The sequence below is a fragment of the Primulina tabacum genome, chromosome 5 (assembly GCF_025594145.1).
Source record: "Primulina tabacum isolate GXHZ01 chromosome 5, ASM2559414v2, whole genome shotgun sequence".
NCBI classification, from domain to species: Eukaryota; Viridiplantae; Streptophyta; class Magnoliopsida; order Lamiales; family Gesneriaceae; genus Primulina; species Primulina tabacum.
In genome coordinates this window covers 6,651,697-6,671,649 of record NC_134554.1, presented here as the reverse complement: position 1 = coordinate 6,671,649, position 19,953 = coordinate 6,651,697, and the positions used below count along the sequence as shown (strand labels likewise).

General features: G+C 33.6%; 3 protein-coding genes across 3 annotated transcripts in view; all 3 read left to right on the top strand.

Annotated features, from left to right (window-relative positions):
• Positions 1 to 3,941: 3,941 nt before the first annotated feature.
• On the top strand, positions 3,942 to 6,507 carry LOC142545990 (putative inactive purple acid phosphatase 28). The gene is made up of 4 exons (XM_075653458.1): positions 3,942 to 4,186; positions 4,279 to 4,426; positions 5,160 to 5,590; positions 5,837 to 6,507. Exons 1-4 carry the CDS (start codon positions 3,998 to 4,000, stop codon positions 6,308 to 6,310), a joined length of 1,242 nt encoding a protein of 413 aa, XP_075509573.1. The 5' UTR covers positions 3,942 to 3,997; the 3' UTR covers positions 6,311 to 6,507.
• A 1,434-nt stretch (positions 6,508 to 7,941) lies between these two features.
• On the top strand, positions 7,942 to 9,477 carry LOC142544672 (scarecrow-like protein 32). The gene has a single exon (XM_075651707.1). It carries the CDS (start codon positions 8,068 to 8,070, stop codon positions 9,448 to 9,450), a length of 1,383 nt encoding a protein of 460 aa, XP_075507822.1. The 5' UTR covers positions 7,942 to 8,067; the 3' UTR covers positions 9,451 to 9,477.
• A 10,283-nt stretch (positions 9,478 to 19,760) lies between these two features.
• The window catches only part of LOC142545988 (calcium-transporting ATPase 8, plasma membrane-type), a 31,344-nt gene continuing 31,151 nt past the window's right edge, over positions 19,761 to 19,953 (top strand). Inside the window, exon 1 of the mRNA XM_075653455.1 lies at positions 19,761 to 19,900. The gene's annotated coding sequence lies outside the window, so the exon portion shown is untranslated. The remainder of the gene's footprint in view (positions 19,901 to 19,953) is intronic.

Below are 19,953 nucleotides of genomic sequence, written 5' to 3'. Positions count from 1 at the left end.
ATTTATTATCAGGCCAAAAATTATAATTGTTAATCAAGACAAGACGTAAATTTATTTTTTTATATTTATGACAGCATATCGTGCACCTACCGTATGTTAATGGGTCGGGTTGTTAAGCTCGTGAGTCTATCTGTTGGTGCTAATTCATATCTCATAAGACTAGTCTTGTCATTTACCTACTGTCGACCATGTCCCTGATAGAGGTAGTATTATCCGTTAAGTTTTGGCTTCACTTTTTAAGATCCTCATATCCAACCAGATCAACGTCAATAGTTTGACGCACGAAAACTTCCAAGAGGTCATACATCCCAAGAGGAAACAGTTATTACCCGTGAAGACCTCGTGTCACTTTTTACGTCCCCACCTAGCCAACCAGATCAAGCGGAGCAATATCAGCAACTTGACGCATGAGAACTTCCTAAGATGTCTCTTATCCTTGTATTTTCAATCATTCACACTTAACTCAACATCCTCCCAAGAAGTATATAAATATACTTCTTGGGAGATTTGAACATAAGACCTTGTTCTGATATCAAATGTTAGGATCAAGCATTTACCACCATGCCAAAAACTATAGCTGTTAGTCAATGCGCAACTTTATTTTCGTATACTTGTGACAGCGCATAGTGCACCTACCTATGTGCTAATTGGTCGGATTGTTAGGCTCACAAGTATGGATTGTGTCTAACTGTTGATACTGACTCATATCCATTAGAAATCAGTCATATCATTTTTTTACCGCCGGTCATGTCCCTATCAGAGACAGTATTACATAGTATTAGATGTTAAGATTTGATCACTCTTTTACGATCTACATAACCAACCAGATCAAGCTGCGCAACGTCAACCGCTTAACATACAATAACTTCCCAACATGTCACTCAACTTAATGTTACTCTCATTTATACATGTTTGATTCAACCACCTTGGATTTCTTTTACTAAGAAAAGACATCACACACACAAACAATAAAATACTTTATTTTTTTTTTTATAAAAAAAACACTAATACAAAAGATTCTACTACAATAGTTATTTACTTGTTTATATTATATATATTTATTGTAAATACTCGCATTGAATGCTTTCGGGCACTGGTTTTATATTACACTAGGGATGGATATATGTATGTATCTAACAAAATGATTTATTAAATAATATATATTTTGTCATATAATTGTTCAATAATGTATCATGAATAACTTTTTAAAATAATTTCTGCCGTAATCAATTATTTACTTATTATATGTGTGATTACATACTGTATCATAAAATATGGTCAATATCAGAAAGATTTTGCGTTCGCTTTTTTTAAAACGATCATTTGACATTTAACAATATTTATTCCCTAACTAATTATATTTTATGTGCTAATGCGACAAATTAGGTGTTCGAGTCATAATAAGATAATCAGAGTGGTTAGTATATTTTTACCATGTCTCATAATTAGGAAACTCTCAGTATTATTTAAATAAGGATCTTTCATGTGACTTAATTTAATCAAATCGAATTAATTATAAAATTTATTCGATACGACGATTATAATATCAACAGCATATCATTTGATAGTAACCTATAAACACTAATATATATATATATATAAACAAATATATGTATCTATAGGTAGAAATTTGGATTCTCAAGTTACGAAGTCTTAAATTAATTTAAAATTTGAGTGGTTGATCCTTATGGGAGAAGCTCTCATGTCGCGACGTATATTTCTCCCTTCACAGTATGATCAAAATTAAAAATTTATTTAGACATTTTTTTTATTTATTACAATGAGGTGACGCTTTTGCTTTAACGACCAATCGCACATTTCTCTTAATGTCACTACGACATTGACAAATTTATTTAGACAATTGATGGAAATTTTCCATCGATCGCTAAAATCATTAGTGATAATCAAAATTATTACTGAATATTAATTTGTTTCCAATCATAATTAAGACCGAAATTTACGTGAAATATTTGTAGAAATTTTGTGGTGACATGATCAAGGGCGGGCGTTGATCTTCTTGGGCAAGACCTAGTTGAGATTATTCTATGTTAAACCCAGTGGCGGAGCCACGTTCAAGCCCGTGGCCAATTTTTTTTTAAATATATGTAAATTTTGGATTAATTTGATATTAACCAAGGTAGATTAATTTAAAATATTATTTAGAGTTTAAAATCGTAACCCAGTGTGAGGCCCGGGGCCGAAGAGGGCGGGGGTGATCGTCGGTGCCATGAGGTTGCACGGACAATGAGCGGCTACTGGCAGGCTTCTAGGCGGAGGGAACATGGATGAACCGATCTTACACCGGAAGGAGAGGGATTTCGAAACTGTTCAGGGATGAGACTGTGCAGTTGAAGAGGGTTTAAAAAGATTTGATATGTACTAGTCATATCAAGAAGGTGCATCTTCTTTTCGGTAGCTCATCACATAAGAACTTCAAAGTTAAGCGTGCTTGACTTGAGGCAATTTTGGGATGAGTGACCCCCTGGTAAGCTTCCCAAGGTGCGTGTGAGTGAGGACATAAGGACGCTGGAAAGACTCGTCTTGGTACAGCGAAGACAGTCGTCGAATCTGGAGCGTTACACCGGGTAGAGTCATATTTTGGCTCCGCCATTAGTTACACCTGAAGTATTTCTCTTCTGATGTGGTCAAAATTTAGCTTTGGATCATCAATATGTATGTCAATTTCCACAAAAAATATGAGAGACCCACATTATGTAATGATATTGAATAAGAAGAGAAACAATCTCGGTGTAACATAGATTAACTAACCAAGTTGTTGTCAGAGAGAATTTCTAAAATGATATAATTTTACCTCTAAATATTTTAATTTTGCAACAAAAAAACTAAGGATAACAAAAAAACTATACTTGAACCAAAAATCGTATTATTTATGTTTTTGCCCACCTGATTTTGAAATATCAGTTACGGAACTAAATATGATTTTCAGTGTGATCCGTAACAAGTTTGACACGTTCATTTCTTTGTAAAAAAATATCGATGGACCATTTTTATTCATTTGGTCAGTTGTTTAATAATTATTTAACACAAAAAATATGAAATATTATGGGATCAAATTGTCAGATTATGAATCAAATATTGGAATAAAAATCTACCTAGTTAGATATACGAAGGTGCACGAGAATATAAAATTTTAATTTAGTCAAATCCACGTTTAAGTTACTTAAGATTAATTTTTTATTTTCTTGAATAAAACTTTTGTCCAAAAGTGAGCATGATTAACACTGAATAAGGTATCCATGATCTGGGTCCGTAGGAAATTGTGTGTGTGAAAATAATTGTGCTTTTACTTTAAATTGTTTGAGAATGGAACTTGTCCTTTGGGTGCATATTAAGTTATGAACATATTTCATTCCTAAAGTTCTTAAATAATAAATAACATGAAAATTTGATCTTATAATAAAATGGTTAATTGTAGTCAAATTTCAGTTTTAATCGATACGATATTTGTTTGTTTTAAAATCTTAGTTATTTTTTATGTGAGAGTACTAATGCGATGCTGACGTTGCACTATCAATTGTTGAAGTCGTTTTTAGATATTGTTGATTTGTCTAATGACATATTAGTATTCTCGTAGAATGATGACTATAATCTCGGAATAAGTTAATAAAATTGCAAAATAATTAAGTCAACATATTAAAATTTAAATTCGACTGCTTAAACAAACCAAATGGCAATATAATTTGATCAAGTTGGAGTACCAATATCATATTCTTCCCGATAATAACCACGTAATACAATGATGTTTATATAATTAATATTGCTTAATTTTGTGAGCAGTTTTCATTTTCATTGGATAAATTATTAAATAAATAATTAATTAATTAAAAATAAACTTCTTTATAATTCATGACCATGGGTAAATGTTAATGCACTATTCCAAATAAAATAAAATTATATTAATTAAAATATTGGAAAACAAAACAACGAAAATGAATGAATATATGAAGTGTTGCTGATCACCCTCCCGAAGCTGGTAATGGAATCTTGTAAAAATACATCGATCCCAGCTTTATTTTACCTGATCCTCATAAATTCATCGATTTACCTCCTAGACACGCTGTTAATCTCCAAAAACTTTCCTTTGTCTCCTCAACATGTCAAAGTTAAGAAAGCAGCGTCTCTTCCCCTTCGTTTTCGGTCTGATGGGGCCTTCAAAATACTCCAGGTACCTTAAATCTCTATGTAAAACTGTAAAAATCGTGGGTCTTTGTGGGTTTTTTTGGATTATTTTGAGGAAGATGAATTTTGATGATGCAGGTGGCTGATATGCATTACGGGAATGGGATGTTGACTCGGTGCCGCGATGTGTTGGAGAATGAGTTCCAGTACTGTTCGGACCTTAACACCACTCGGTTTCTTGAGAAGATGATCCAACTCGAAAAACCTGATCTCATTGTGTTTACTGGTACTAAACTGTTGTTTCTTTGAATATACAGTGATGTTCTATTCATAGGAGTTCCCCGCAGGAAGAGAAGCCGAGGGTGAATTGAAATCGTTTTAATTTCTAATATTTGGTTGTTCGGATGCTTTCGATACATATAAAAAGATGAAACTCCACAAAATGAAGCTACAATATTGGTTGAGAGCAATCAATGTAGCATGTAATTGAAAATGTATCTGCAACTTACCTCAATTGATCCCCTTTTAAGTTAGTTTTCTTTTAAACATTGAAAAGTTGGTAGTTTTATTAGAATCAAATGAAGCTTTTGCAGGTACGGAAACTAGATTGGATGATTGTGCCTGAATTGATAGAAAGAGTGCTTTACTGAGTCCCTAGAGGAAGTAAAGAAAAAGAATGGTTCACTTTTACTTTGTTATAGTTTCGAAAACTCTTTCTAAGCCTACGTACTCATAGGCAAACCTTTTATTTTTCACCTGTTCTATTGCACTGGGAAGCCGTATGCTTCATTCAAATAGATCCCGACTTTGAAGGGCACTTTTTATTTTAGTTCTGTAGTTCATTTTTATTGGTTTATGGCAAATGATGGAAAGTCTAGTATATTTTAGTGTGCTTTGGCCATAAAAGTACCTTCTGTTTGTCCTGTACACTTTTTACATTTATAACCGCATCTTCTTGTTTTGCCTCTGTCAAGTGAAAATGGTTGTTGCCTCTCGTTTATCTGAGTTTTGCATTCTAGGTGATAGCATATTTGGATCAAGTGCCGCTGATGCTGTAGAATCTCTATTTCAAGCTTTTGGCCCAGTTTTAAAATCTGGTACTCCTTGGGCAGCTGTTTTAGGGAACCACGATCAGGAATCTACCATGACTCGTGAAGAGTTGATGTATTTCATCTCCCTCATGGATTTTTCTCTGTCACAAACCTTTCCATCATCTGAAGAGAACACCTCTAATCCCAAGAAACAGAACACTCTGCCAAAAATCGATGGGTTCGGAAATTATAACCTGCTAGTATGGGGTGCTCCAGGTTCCAGTTTTGCCAACAACAGTGTCCTTAATCTCTATTTTCTTGACAGTGGAGACCGAGCCGTTGTTGATGGTATCCAAACATATGGATGGATTAAAGAATCCCAACTTAATTGGCTTCGTCGAGTTTCCAAGAAATTACAGGTAAAGCTTTAACCAAGTGGAAGTATATCCTCATTAGTATTTTGAGAGGCATGTACGTCCTCATTTTATGCCATCCCTGAATTACACCAGAATGCAGAACTATCTAAATATATGAACATACATGAGATTAAATTTGTCCATCCGTTGTACACAAGAATCTTGTTTATGCGCGTAAATTATGTGACAACAACCATTTTAACTCTCACTATCCCACATTGTGGATTTAGAATTATGAACATGTTGCAGGTCACACTAACAGGAAGAAAAGAAAATAGCAACAAATCATTTCTCACTGCTTCCGATCCAACCACGAGCTTATCGTTAGCATTCTTCCACATACCGATTCCTGAAATTAAACAAGGTCCCATTAAAAATTTGACTGGAACAAGTCGAGAACATGTAGCCTGTTCCATTGTAAACTCGGGAGTGCTCAATACTCTTGTATCCATGGGAGATGTGAAGGCTGTTTTCGTAGGTCATGATCATACCAATGACTTCTGTGGGAATCTTGAGGGCATATGGTTTTGTTACGGTGGAGGGTTTGGATACCACGGCTATGGTGTAGCTGGGTGGCCGAGGAGGGCAAGAATCATTTTGGCCGAACTTGGGAGAGGGGAGCGGGAATGGAATGGGGTAGAAAGGGTCAGGACATGGAAACGACTTGATGATGAGGTGTTGAGCAAGATCGACGAGCAAATTCTTTGGGAGAGAGATTCGTAGCAGATTTCTCGTATAACTTAATCTTAGCTCATTATTTCTTGTATTGTGTGCTTCCACGGAGAACAGAAGTTTGATTCATCAGGTACTGCAAGATGTTAGAAACTTTACATTATATTTTCTTGTTCTGTACAATGTGTAACCAGTTTTGGATACTTCAATAGTGGATGAACGATATTATTGATGCAAAAAACCTTTTTTTAAGGCAATATATACATTTTATTGCCAGTTTCAGAATTCAGATAGACGTTTAGTCTTTTAGTTGGTACAAATTGGTAACTTGGTGTTTCTTATGGCTTACTTAATCCGAATCGACACCAGAGTCCTCAATTTTAACTGGATATCTAACTAATATCAGGTGTTATCTAGCAATATCTAATCTCATATCATTAATAACACGAAATTCGAAATAAACATACAAAAACACAAATTTATTGTACTATGACCAAATTCTGACTAATTAGATAAATGAAAGTATATGTGAACCAACTTGCTGTATCAATTTTCATATACAAACATGCAATTCAAATATTCAATTTTATTTTTTTTTAATGTAAAAAGGGCGTTAGTTAACCAAATTACAATTAGTCATTCTAAATCCAATACTAATTGAATTTTGAGAAAAAAGGAATTTCAATTTCCCAACCAAAAATGCAAGGGGTACAACTTTGTCTTTTCTTGTGGCATTACATGACTTTGAAAATCTACATGAAATGTAATGCAACAAGGACAGGAATGTGATGTACCCATCAATTACTACTCTTACAAAAAGTTATATCTAAATCACTTAAACTAATACACATGATTTGTCCTAATTTGCATTCCTTGACTCAAATTAGACAAGAAAATGGCCGGCTAAGACAGCCCCCTTAACTTTTCCCTTACCCTTATTTCCTTAATCACTTGTTAATATGTTTATCCACAAATAGTGTTCAAGGATAAATTTTATATAGTTCAGCCAAAGTAGCTGAATCAAGCTGCCTTCCAATTTATCCAATCCAAAAGCTCTCAAGAGCAATTTGATTACATTTTATTCTATTTTGAAAATAAGTCGTGCCCCAAAAAACGAACCAAATCATGACGTCTTCCTCTTCAAAATTGTTGCATCGATATCATTGAATCTTATTATTCGGTTTTGAATCCAAGAAGGATTGTTCCGAGGGAGGATCAAGGAAATCTCGATATGATAATTTGAACACCGATAATAAGATTTAGGAAAAATTACACATAAAATTTTAATAATTTTCATTTGATGAAACTTACATGATCTTTTTCCCACTAGGTGTCCCTTGACGATGTGACCTCGGACTATCGTGTATCTATTGAATGTGGAAATATCCTAACTAAATCTCAAATGGAAAACTAACAAAAATACTCTATCAAAATTGTGGCATCTTAATCAAATTCTTGTCACCATTTCATTCCATTAGAAAGATTATTTTATTGGTGACTAAAAAAAGCCCTATATTTTAGCGTGGAGGAATGGAATTCATTTTCTTCATTTCTCCTCTTATTCTCTCTTGTATTTATTCAAATTCCCAAACACAACCAATCCCTATGTTTATATATAACCACCTTTTCTATCTCTTCCCTACATTATGTCAATTTCCTCCATACCAAACAAAATGACAAATTATCCCTTCTCCCGAAATTCTGAAGCTCCAAATAATTGTTCATGAATATATGAACAAGGTTGGTTAATTTAAACATAATCCCAATTCTTGAAGGCTTCCAAGAGATTATATGACTTGATAGAAGACATGAAAGCAGAGTTACAAGCCGGGAAAACTTCACCCGTTTCTTTACAAAACCCTGATCTTTTTCCCACTTCACAAAGCTCCATTTCAGGTGCTTTACAAGGTTGCCTTAGTAGCATCGATGGAGCGTGCATCGAGAGGCTTCTACTTCATTGCGCGAATGCCCTTGAGAGAAACGATGTCACATTAGCTCAACAAGTGATGTGGGTACTCAACAACGTAGCGTCCTCCACCGGTGATCCGAACCAGAGGTTGGCTTCATACTTCTTGAAACCTCTCATTTTGAAGGCTTCTAGGGTTTATCCAGCTTCCCTAAATGTCAATGATTCATCCGGAGGGGATGAATCGTTTCAAAGGAGGCCAATGTCTGTGACTGAGCTAGCCAGGTACGTAGACCTTATTCCTTGGTATCGATTCGGGTTCTGCGCATCGAATGGTGCTATTCTCAAAGCAATTCAAGGGTTTTCGAGAGTTCATGTGCTGGATTTTAGTATCACTCATTGTATGCAATGGCCAACTTTGATAGATGAACTATCTAAACTGAATGAAGGGGTTCCAACGTTGAGGATATCTGTTCTTTCGTGGAGGCCTAGGGTCCCTCCTTCGTTGAATGCACCAGTCCAGGAAGTCGGACAGCGTTTGTCGAATTTCGCAAAATTTAAGGACGTCCCTTTTGAATTTAACGTAATTGAACTAACGGGTCTACCTCATGATCAATCTTCATCAGATCATCTTCATTATGATTTACTCATAAGACTACTGATGAATGATTTTTCCACTTTAAAAATTAGAGATGATGAAGCTCTAGTGGTAAATTGTCAAAATTGGTTAAGATACCTACCAGATGATCGGAAAATGGGGAATTCTTCTGAGATCCCTTCATGTAGGGATTGTTTTTTGGATATGATAAAAAGCATAAATCCTTGTATTGTAACAGTGGTCGATGAAGATTGCGATATAGGCGCATCGAGTGGGCTTTCATCAAGAATAACTACTTGTTTTAACTATCTTTGGATTCCTTTTGATGCATTAGAGACTTTCTTGCCAAAGCACAGCCTTCAAAGAATCGAATATGAATCTGATTTTGGTCAGAAGATCGAGAACTTTATCGGATTCGAGGGTGTTAAAAGGATAGAGATATTTGAATCAACCAGCAAATTGTCTCAAAGAATGGTAAACAATGGCTTTTCAAGTGTGGCTTTTTGTGAAGAGACAATTAAGGAAATCAAACTGCTGTTAGACGAGCATGCAAGTGGTTGGGGAATGAAGAAAGATGGAGACATGCTGCTCTTGACGTGGAAAGGCCATAACTCGGTCTATGCATCTGCATGGGTCCCACAAAGGTTGACCGAGCTTGAGCCATGGGAAAATTCTATGCTACACTGAGTGTGTTAACTAGGAGCTGAACAATTAATAAAAATCGATCCATTCAACTGCTCGGTGTAGAATGATGATCATTTCAAATCTTCTACTGCGATTGATCTCTGATATGATGATGTAGTGATGAAGTACATGCATATCAGACATATGACGAATATCAATATAGTTAGTCTATGGCACGATGAAATACTATCGTAGAATGTCATGTGAAATGAAAAATTCGTCTTGTAAGTTAACTTATATTAGTTTTTGATCCTATAAGTTATCAAATTTGATTTTAATCCAATAAATTGGTCTTTTTTTACTCTTAGCATTTTTACCGATGTGCTGACTTGAAAGCACAGCTCGAAGCAACATCTGGTAATGTTTTCTCTTGGTTGAAAGAAACAAGGGTACGTACTAGCCCTTCCCTCCTATGCAAGCTGCATAACTTTGCATGGAGAATATATTGACATTGTCCCCTTATATTTAAAATTATATTTACTTTTTATTAAACGCGAATCCGAGGCTTCACCATTGGTTTTTTCTAACAAAAAGACTAAAAAATGGCTTATGTAACAACAAAAAACAAATTACAAATAAAATAAACTTTATTTAAAAAAATAAAGATTATATATAAGAACCATTCGATCAAATTAAATAGAAAAAAACTATTTGAAATATTTATTTTACGTATGTATACTATATATAGGAGAAATGTACTCTAAATACACACAATGCGTGATCTAGACATCTAGTGTACTAGTTTTCATCAATGAGATCGGCGCTCGTTTGTCTTCCCACTATGAAACGAAGAGCCAGAATGAAACAAAACCATGAAAAAAAAAATCTGAATTTCATTCGCGAAAACGATATTTTTAATAATCATGGGACGAAATTACGAGGCAATTAGATGACATCTATTATGACTGAGTAATCTAGATAAGCTTGTTTTAATTAATTGAGGATTACATAAATATATATATGACCAAAGGATTCCAAAAATAATCCTCAATTAAATTTAAAACAAATAAAATTTTGGAATCAATAAATGTGGGAATGAACATGTATGTTGGGGAATGGATCTAACCACTCAGTTTGGCCCATTTCTACAGGTTGGAAAATAGCTTTCTAGTTAGGACAAAGATATGCTTGCGGCTTCTCAAGGAATTGGGGCAAAAAAATACACACCTCCTAATTTTTGTTAGTAATAAAAGAGAAATACGGCATGTATGCATGATTATTAAATATAATTTACAAATTGATGCTAGTAAGCATGAATGTATCATGCACACTATATGTTGATATGAAATAATTATAATGTATATGATATAGCTCAAATTAATCGATAAAAACTAGCATTTAATGGCATCATATGTATAAGATTTGTAATAATTATTTGAGAGTAAGTCTTTTGTGAGATGATCGTCTCACGAGCCTATATTCATGAGATGAGTTGATTTGATCCATATCTACTTTAAAAAAATAAATATTTTTAATGAATTAGGTAGTTAGGTTTGAAAATATATATCACAAAATGACACATGAGACGGAATCACAAGAGTTTTGTGATTATTTGAAGATATAAAATATGAAAAGTTTGAAGGAAGAACTCATTAGAGAAAACTGTGGAGATGATTTTTAATTTGACCAGGTAAAAGTATATTTTTGAAGAGAAATGATTAAGATATTGGAATTACGAGGGGTTATCAGTTACTATATATGGTGCCCCTGCTTAATATAATACTAGCACACCGACGCACGCGTTGCGGGCTTTTATAATATTTTTTTATAATTCATTTAGTTTATATTTAAATGATGATCAAAATTATAATTATAAGAAATAATGAGGTACTACATTGTAATTTTGATATATAAATTAAAAAATAACTAAAAAATTAAAAGAATAAAAAAATGACCTCAATAAGAATTGAACATATAACTTAATTTTCAAGAAACAATAACTCTATACACTGAACTACATATAACTTACATTAAAGTTTTAATATTTTATTAATATATATAGTTATTAAAACAGAACATGACATCAAAATTAATTACTCTAAGTGTCTCAAATTTAATAGAATAGTATAAATGAATAATAATGTAAGATACTACATATTATATTAAATTATTTATAACAATATATTAAGGCTAAGCCTAACAGACCGACAAAATTTGATCTGTTTGGTGAATGCATATTAATTAAAGATATATGTCTTTTAGTAAGTATCTTCCTCGTCAAATATATATTATATAAATTAATCCTTTTTAATACATTAAATTGTGTTATTTTCTTAAATAAATATATAGAAATTGTCTTTTATTTTTCAAATGTAACATCATTATTTTCCTGAAATAATATATTTAAACTACAGCTTTTAAATACAGAAAATTATATACATATATATTATTTTAAAATTTCGATTAATTAAAATATCGTAATTTTCACTTTTATAGGTAAAAATATCATATGTAGGAAACTAAATTTTTTAGTTCACTGACTTATTTATTTTTTTAGTTCACTGACTAAATTTTCAACTTTGTTCTTGATGCAGTAACATTTCCTATATATTTAATTTTTCAATTATTTATTATTTACTGAAGTTTGATTATATCAAATTAAACTTATTGGCAGAATTATGAATTAGTGTTTTTTAAGTTATTGATTTTTTTTTAAAAAAATATAATATTTAATGCATTCGCAGCCTATTTCCCTAGAGGTGAGCATTCAGTCGATTTAGATACCAACCGATTTTTTATATATATAATAGAACTTATTGATTTTTTTTATATAAAAAACAAACAAGACCAAAACAAATTAAAATCACTTGATTCGGTAGGTAATCGAATTTAACCGATATTTTTAAAAAAAAAAAAAAAGAAAGAAAGAAAGAGGGTCCATTTGGACTTAACCTACGCCTTTGCGTTCGTTAGCTCGGCATCTCTGAAAAATTCCATTCATCTCTAGAAAATTCCATTCATGCGACGAATATTCTCGAGCTTCCACCTGCTTCCTATAAACGAAAACCTCCTTTTCTCGACAAATTCGAGAAGCCCGACTACGAAATTCGAAGTCGAAACTGGAATATTAAAAAAAACTTGAACAGAATTCAACATAAAACAATCGCACGCAGTGTGAGTGTGGCGTTATGTGTTTACTGGGGTGTAAAGAGGAGACAGAGCTGGGACGGTGGCCGGCGTCGGGGTCGTGCCCGTACTGCGGCGGGAAGGTGCAGGCAGTGGAAATGGGGAAGCAGTGGAGATTGTGGTGCCTCCCGATTTGTTCGAGATTCAAGCTCAAGTACTTCTGCACACTCTGTTCCAGGCATTTAGTTTTGTACGATTCTTGGTTGTACAACACCAGCTTGATTTGATTATCTAAGTAATGGAGAGACGGATGTTTGTTGTAAAGATAATCGACTAATCTTTTAGCGAATGGCCAACTGGTCAAGTTTTTTTAAAAAATTTGTAATAATGATTGTTTTTTTATAAATAATTTCTTATAGAAACAATTATCAAATTATCATGAAAAAAAAGACTTAAGACCAATTAAGTATGGCAATGGGTCTAGATAGAACACTGACTCAATTTGCGACCGTTGGATTTGGGGTGAGTGTGGATATGTGAGATGGCAACAGATGGATTTTTCTCCCTGTACAGAGGAATGGAGCTAAGAGCGATTCAATTCTTTCAATCACGATTTGATTTGAATGTTTGTGCGAGTGAGTTCTTGGTGTTTTAAGAATTGCTTCGAGTGTAAATTTATTCCGTATATGAGAATTTCTTAAAATCTTAATCAAATCCAATCTCACATCTGAATTATCAACTTAAATTAAGAATCTCGTCATGATCATAAATAACCAAGTAGTAGTATAACATATGTCATTTTAGATCTTGACATCGACATCGATCCAAACTTGAGATCTTGATAATATTTTTACTTTCTCATATTACAAAATTTATTCATGACTTGAGTCTTGGAAGGAGTTCGACGATAAAAATTCTCGGCATCTTTTGCTCATAAAATTGTTTGTGTTTTCAAGAAAAATCATAATGGGAGACACAATTATTACAGCCGGTTCTGGTCCCCCTCCTTGTTTACTGCTCACTCTGTCCTAATTATACAGCCAACGTTATTCGATATTAATTCGTCATTAAAAACTAACAAAGAATGATCAACATGGTTTTCTTGGTTAATGAGATCCTACCTATGTAGGCACTACCCTCACTTCATTTCAACGGGTAAGATCTTGCCACACATATAATTTCAAAAAAAAAAAGTGGGTCATATATATGCATGGGCAAATCTTGGTCATCTATCCTATCATGGGGGCAATGCCCACGTGGGTAGGATGAAATAAATCCTTCGGAACAATGGGGACACCAATGCTTTTGGTCTCACATAAAATTAAATAAATAAATATCATGTTTAGAAACATACCCCTTTTTTGAGGTGCACGTCTCATTTTCTGTTAGTTTTTAACTAAGAATTAACGACGGAAAACAAAAACATTTAATATGATTACTCACCAATAATTATAATCAAACACATAATTAATTATAGTATAGTCAGCTCTCCACACGTCAATACTAGAGAAGGAAATATGACAATCATTGCAGAGACGAGTAATAAAGGAAAGCATGTGTGACTAAACGAAACCCTTGATCAAACCAGGAAAAAAATCACATCGTGAAAGTGAAATTTGCTTAAAATTCAGTTCTTGAGAGCATCAAAATTGTAAAGTTGTTTGGAACTTTTACATATTTGTGGATTATAACCATAGAAAGTGATTGCAAAAACTTACATTTAAACGGTAAGTTTGTTGGCATCACTTTGTGCTGTGGGGGCGTACATGCTAGCTTGGATGTTTAAATCCAAATATACTAGGCTAGGTTACCTTCCGTGAGATATGATCCAATATTCTCTTGTTCGATATCGGTCGATGGGAACGGCCGCTCGGGATTTTTATTCGTGTGGAGATCGATTTATAAGGGACCAATCGTAAGTGTTTAGGACTGGTGTATGATGTTTGATTTGAGACATGATTGCTATCGAGGGAAGATATTTCATTTATATTGTTGCACTTGTTTCTTGCTTCGTTTCATTATAGGATTGATTTGGAAAAGGGTTCGTGGTGTTCAGTTTATTGTAATTTTTTTTCTTGAAGGCCAGTGTATTGTAGTTGAATACACCAAGTTGTAAGTTGTCAAAGAATCGATTTGATTTGCGAATCTTGGTCCGAGCAACATAAAATGTTTACCATAAATAAATTAATTAAGTGTAAGAAAAATTATAAGAACTATTGGTCTAACATCAATAGGGAAAATTAGCAAAGTAGTTGGTCTATTTTTGTTTTTAATCCAATAAATCGTCAAAGTTTATTATTAAACTAATAAGGTGGTGCTTTTTTTAAAAAACTTTTGGTCCTTCGCCAGAGTTCTTACTTTGTATAAGACACGTCAATAATATTCGGTATCATATTTGTAATGTCCGGTACTATATCAGCAATATTTGATGTAAAATTTTGAGAGAAAAAAATATTAAAAGGAAACAAAAAATTGTCAATTGTTGGACTAAGACCAACCTTAACAATTGGTTGATTTATCATAGCTTGTGCTAAATTTGAGGAATTTCTAGTTTTGCTTATGGCCTTGAATATTTAAATCTGGCTGATAAAATAAATTTGTACATCCACATGTATCAAAAATCGTATCCAACCAAACACAATGAATTACATCTTTGAACTTATATTATTTTATTTTTGCTCATGAACAAGAAATTTTATCCCATGCACTCCTGGGGCATACAAAATTCTCACATTAAATTTTACTGCACCTCGTGTATTATCAACTGCATGGATATTTTGACAAAAACACCGCATACATAAATTTATATATGAATAAAAAAAACCAGTGATTTTCATGGAAATATATATATAAAATCGCCAATATAATAAAATTATTGAATCCGATAAGAATTTTCCCAAGAACCTAAATCCACCACTATATAAATCTGTCTATCTATATGTACGTGTATCGATCCTTACAATTAATGTCATCCATCCTGAAAACCATATCTCCCACAAAAATATCGGCTCGATGAGGTTATTCTACGTATGCGAAGAAGAGGATAGGGAAATAGGTAGACATCAAGCCCCTGGAAGATGTCCAAAGTGTGGAGGCAAAGTGCAAGCAGTGGAGGTGGAAGGCACAGGGAAACTTTGCTACATTCCTGTTTGTTTCAGGATCAAGAGGAAGTATGTGTGCACTTTGTGTTCTAAACGTTTGGTTTTGTATTCACATGCAATTAAATGACTAATTATATCATCTGATATATTGTGTTGCAAATGAGTGCATGCGTCTAAAAAATCAACTTAGTACATGAACTAGCATGCAACTGGCTCGCTAGCTTGAGAATTGTTCATAATTTTATTTTGATTTATAAAATATTTAAAATAATATATCTTGAGCTTTAAAATCACTAATTCCATACAAATATGATAATTTTTTCCTTTTTAATCATCCCTAAAATATAATAAAAAATTTAAACATGCTATTGTTGATTTATTATGCACATCAGCACATGTATATAAAAATTAAAAAAGCTTTATGTGAATGTGTGTTCGGCTAACCTGTTGCACCGACAAAACACCCGATCCGGTAAAAGTCAAGCCAGGTGTTAAAAAGTATCTCACTCAAATATGTTGAATGGGATATAATCGGCTGTATGGAGTGTTAGATACTCGACTTAAGGGTACATATATAACGAATAGTCCAATAATTTGCTTTATTTTTTTTGGTTTTTAGTTATATTCCGATTGATTACTGAGTGTGAGGTGGTGTCGGAAATTTTTTATGTGACACCGAATATTACATGCGTAGACAAAATTTTAATTGGTTAAACAACCAAATGAAAAATAGTGCATTTCTGATTATTTTGGTAATTGTCCACTCGACTTGATCTAATTTGACGTACAAGTTTTATAGATAAAATTTTCAAAATAAAATAACTAATGTATACGTACAAAGAAACATCTATGTATATATTATGATCTTGATAAGAACACAGAGATCAAAAGTTCGGCTACCGTTCTTAAAAAAAATATGTGCCCAAAAAATAAACAAAGTCGCAGGAAAGAAAGAAATCACATAGAAGAATCATTGGTGATAGCTATAATAGCAAGCCTACGGCGGCTGATATATCGGATGCTGGTCACTCTACCAACACCTTGAATTAAAATGGAATAGGAAATTATTGAATTTGGTTCCACACCCTAGGATGAAATCCTACTCAAAGGAATTGACGGGGCGCACAAACGTGGAGCATGTGGTTTAATTCGACGCAAAGCGAAGAACCTTACCAGCGAGTTTTCACACCATTGTTCGACTCTGATCGACATGGGAACCTCGAGTGCCTCCTTTGCTATCAGACTCCCGAGTCCCAAAACAAAACTACCGCCTGAAGCGTTTAATTATTTAGTATATATAACTAGGTAAAAGCAAGTCGTGTCTTTTTTTACATATATTACAGCCTTCGCAAGTCCCCATGTTTTATATTTCTCAGCTTCACGGGTTACTTGTTTGTTCGTGTGTCCAGCTCTTACCTTGACAAAAAAATTGTTGGAGCTAAATTCGTTGTGGCTTGAAATTGCAGTACATTCTATTACTAATCATTCACATAAATTTTCTCGCATTTATCAACACCCGTATGCCATCCCGATTTCAGAAACATGATATCGAAAGTTTACAAGATTATTTAATGTATGTTCCATTCTATAAACAAAACCCTTGATTTCTCCAATAGGGTAGCTCGATGCAGCTCCACAAGCTATCAATATACGTATTTGTATATGTGTGTGTGTGTCTATATATATAATGTTTAATATAAATTTAATTTCCTCATAATTAAACCCGTAAAATATAATAGCACTTGTATTGTCATCTCATAATTTATTTTTTTAATATTGTAATCATATAATTTAGATGATTCTTTAATCGAGTATCCAATTCGAGACTCTTGCGTATATGAACGGAACAATCATCTCCCCTTGAGCTAGCTTTTGGGGTTGTGTTAGGTTCAAGTATCAATTTTAACATGGTATCAGAGCCCGGATTTCACCTTTATATGTTGGACTGCCAATAATTGGGCATGCCCATTATTGGGTCATTTGTAAACTTCACGCTCCAAATATTCATTCATGCGTGTGAGGAGGTGTGTTAGTTGTCCCACATCGATAGATAAAATTCCTGATAGTTGTATATATGGTCTTGGACAATTCTCTCTCTTTGAGTTAGTTTTTTGGGTTAAGTTAAGTCCAATTTTTAATATCAACATGTTTCCTAATAAAAGGTATATAGGACCAAAAATATTAGGTGATTCATTGATCGAGAATTTTATTTATATTAGTTTTTTAAAAATTATTATAAAATTTTTATGACGTTAAACTCGCAACTAGTACCTTTTTTAATTTGGTGTGTAGTGGGTAAATCTTCAGGCTAACGCAATAGCTGCAAATTGACAAAAACTTGTGTGAGACGGTCTCACGGGTCGTATTGTGTGAGACGGGTCTCTATTTGGGTCATCCATAAAAAAATATTACTTTTTATGCTAAGATTATTACTTTTTATTGTGAAAATGGATATGGTTGACCCGTCTCACAGATTAAGATCCGTGAGACGGTCTCACATAAGACCCATTCCTGCAAATTACACCAGCACTAGGCAAACCATGTATGACTTATTCGCCCAAGAAATTTTTGGTAAGGAGAAATCGAATTTCTGACTTTTAGTCACATACTCACTTAGTCTACCAACTCGAACACCTCTCGGGGTAAAAATATTATAAGACTAAATCTCATGTAAGATGGTCTCACGATTCTATATCTGTGAGACGAGTTTACCTGATCCATAACTACATAAAAAATAATATTTTTCACGAATTGGATTGATTCTGATATCTTTCTCACAAAATTGACCCGTGAAATGTGAAACGGTTTCATAAAAAAATTTGTGATCTAATAAATTAAGCCATATATTTTTGTCTAGTTGTTACTCTATTCTGTCAAGAAACCAACCTCCTATACGTATGAAACCTGTTTTTAAAAGCAGGCGGAAATTTCTCCTCAATTTACCAGAACAAGAACAGTTGTCCTTTACTTCACGAAAAATATATTTTCCTTTAATTAATCAAAATAATTTATGGCAAAGCAAGATACCATTCTCATCCCATGATTGACATAAATGTACTGTCGGAAAGCACGAGTTGGACGCAAGGAATGATCCACGACTTCATGCTCCGCAGCAAACAATTATGTATACTTTGTAGAGGGAAATAATTAGACCTTTCTTCTAAAAGAAATTATAGATAATATTTAATTTCTTTATATTTACTTCCCCGGGAAATTTCTATTCTCTGTCTCGTGAATTACACCATGTGGCCCTTGGATTATGGCGTTTTTTTATACTAGGGTCTTGATTTATCCATATTATACGAGGTGAAATTCATTCGGTGTAGAAGATGCGAAAATTCTCGGAAGGAGTAGATAGTCTAGTCATGCGAGCTGTCTTGATGTTAAATCTAGCAACGATGTCGACGGTTGAGAACGATCTAGCTAATAGGTGGGGAAATGCATGATTGGTCCATAACTCAGCTAGAAATCTTTAGAAAAAATACCACCCAAAAATTTGTTAAGATTGGAACTTGAACCTAAGTCAACCGCAAAACCTAACTCAAGGGGGATAATTGTCCAAGCTCATATATGCAACTCCCAGATACTTTATTCAATCGATGCGGGACAACTAACGCACCTCCCTCGCGCCCATAAATGAACATCTGGAGCGTGAAGTTAATAAATGACCCAACTATGGGCAGAATGAGTGACCCAAATATAGGCAGTCCAATACATAACTCTGGAACTTGGGCTTTGATACCATGTTAAAGATTGGAACATTGACCTAACTCAACCTCAAAAGCTAGCTCAAGGAGGATTGTTCAAACTCATATATTTGTGTTGTTCACCGACGTGAAAAAAATAACAAAATTGTCAAGACAACACAAAAAATTTCTCTGATATATAACCTAAATCGATTATTTTCAAAAAATCAATAAAAATAGTTACGATCGAAACAAATTGTACGAAGCCCCACTTACAAAACAGACGTGCTCTCTACTTCCAGGAAACAATGCATCTGTTGTTCACGCCTATAGAAAGATTGAGAGGCCGTATTATTATTATTGTTATTATTATTATTGTTCTTATTATTATTATGTTTTCTTATTATATAAGCATGACCTGTTTTTTCGAGGAAATTTCCGAAAAGCTGCCGGTGATATAATATACCGAAGTCTTACATAATTATATATCCAGCATTAATTCCTAGTCCATTTCCACTCACAGTGCTTGCTCACTTCACTTGCTTGCGTTTGCATAAGTTCCGAGACCGCTCCAGTCGACTTGATACATACATATACAAGGTAGCAACATCATCTTTACGTTTATATGATTTGTCGATGATCTTAATTCGATG

Excerpts from the sequence above, each read along its gene's own strand:
- LOC142545990 (XM_075653458.1), top strand. The coding sequence starts at position 3,998 with ATGGAATCTTGTAAAAATACATCGATCCCAGCTTTATTTTACCTGATC. Across the intron at positions 4,427-5,159 it reads TGATCTCATTGTGTTTACTG|GTGATAGCATATTTGGATCA; the intron begins GTACTAAACTGT and ends TTTGCATTCTAG. Across the intron at positions 5,591-5,836 it reads GAGTTTCCAAGAAATTACAG|GTCACACTAACAGGAAGAAA; the intron begins GTAAAGCTTTAA and ends AACATGTTGCAG.
- LOC142544672 (XM_075651707.1), top strand. The coding sequence starts at position 8,068 with ATGAAAGCAGAGTTACAAGCCGGGAAAACTTCACCCGTTTCTTTACAA.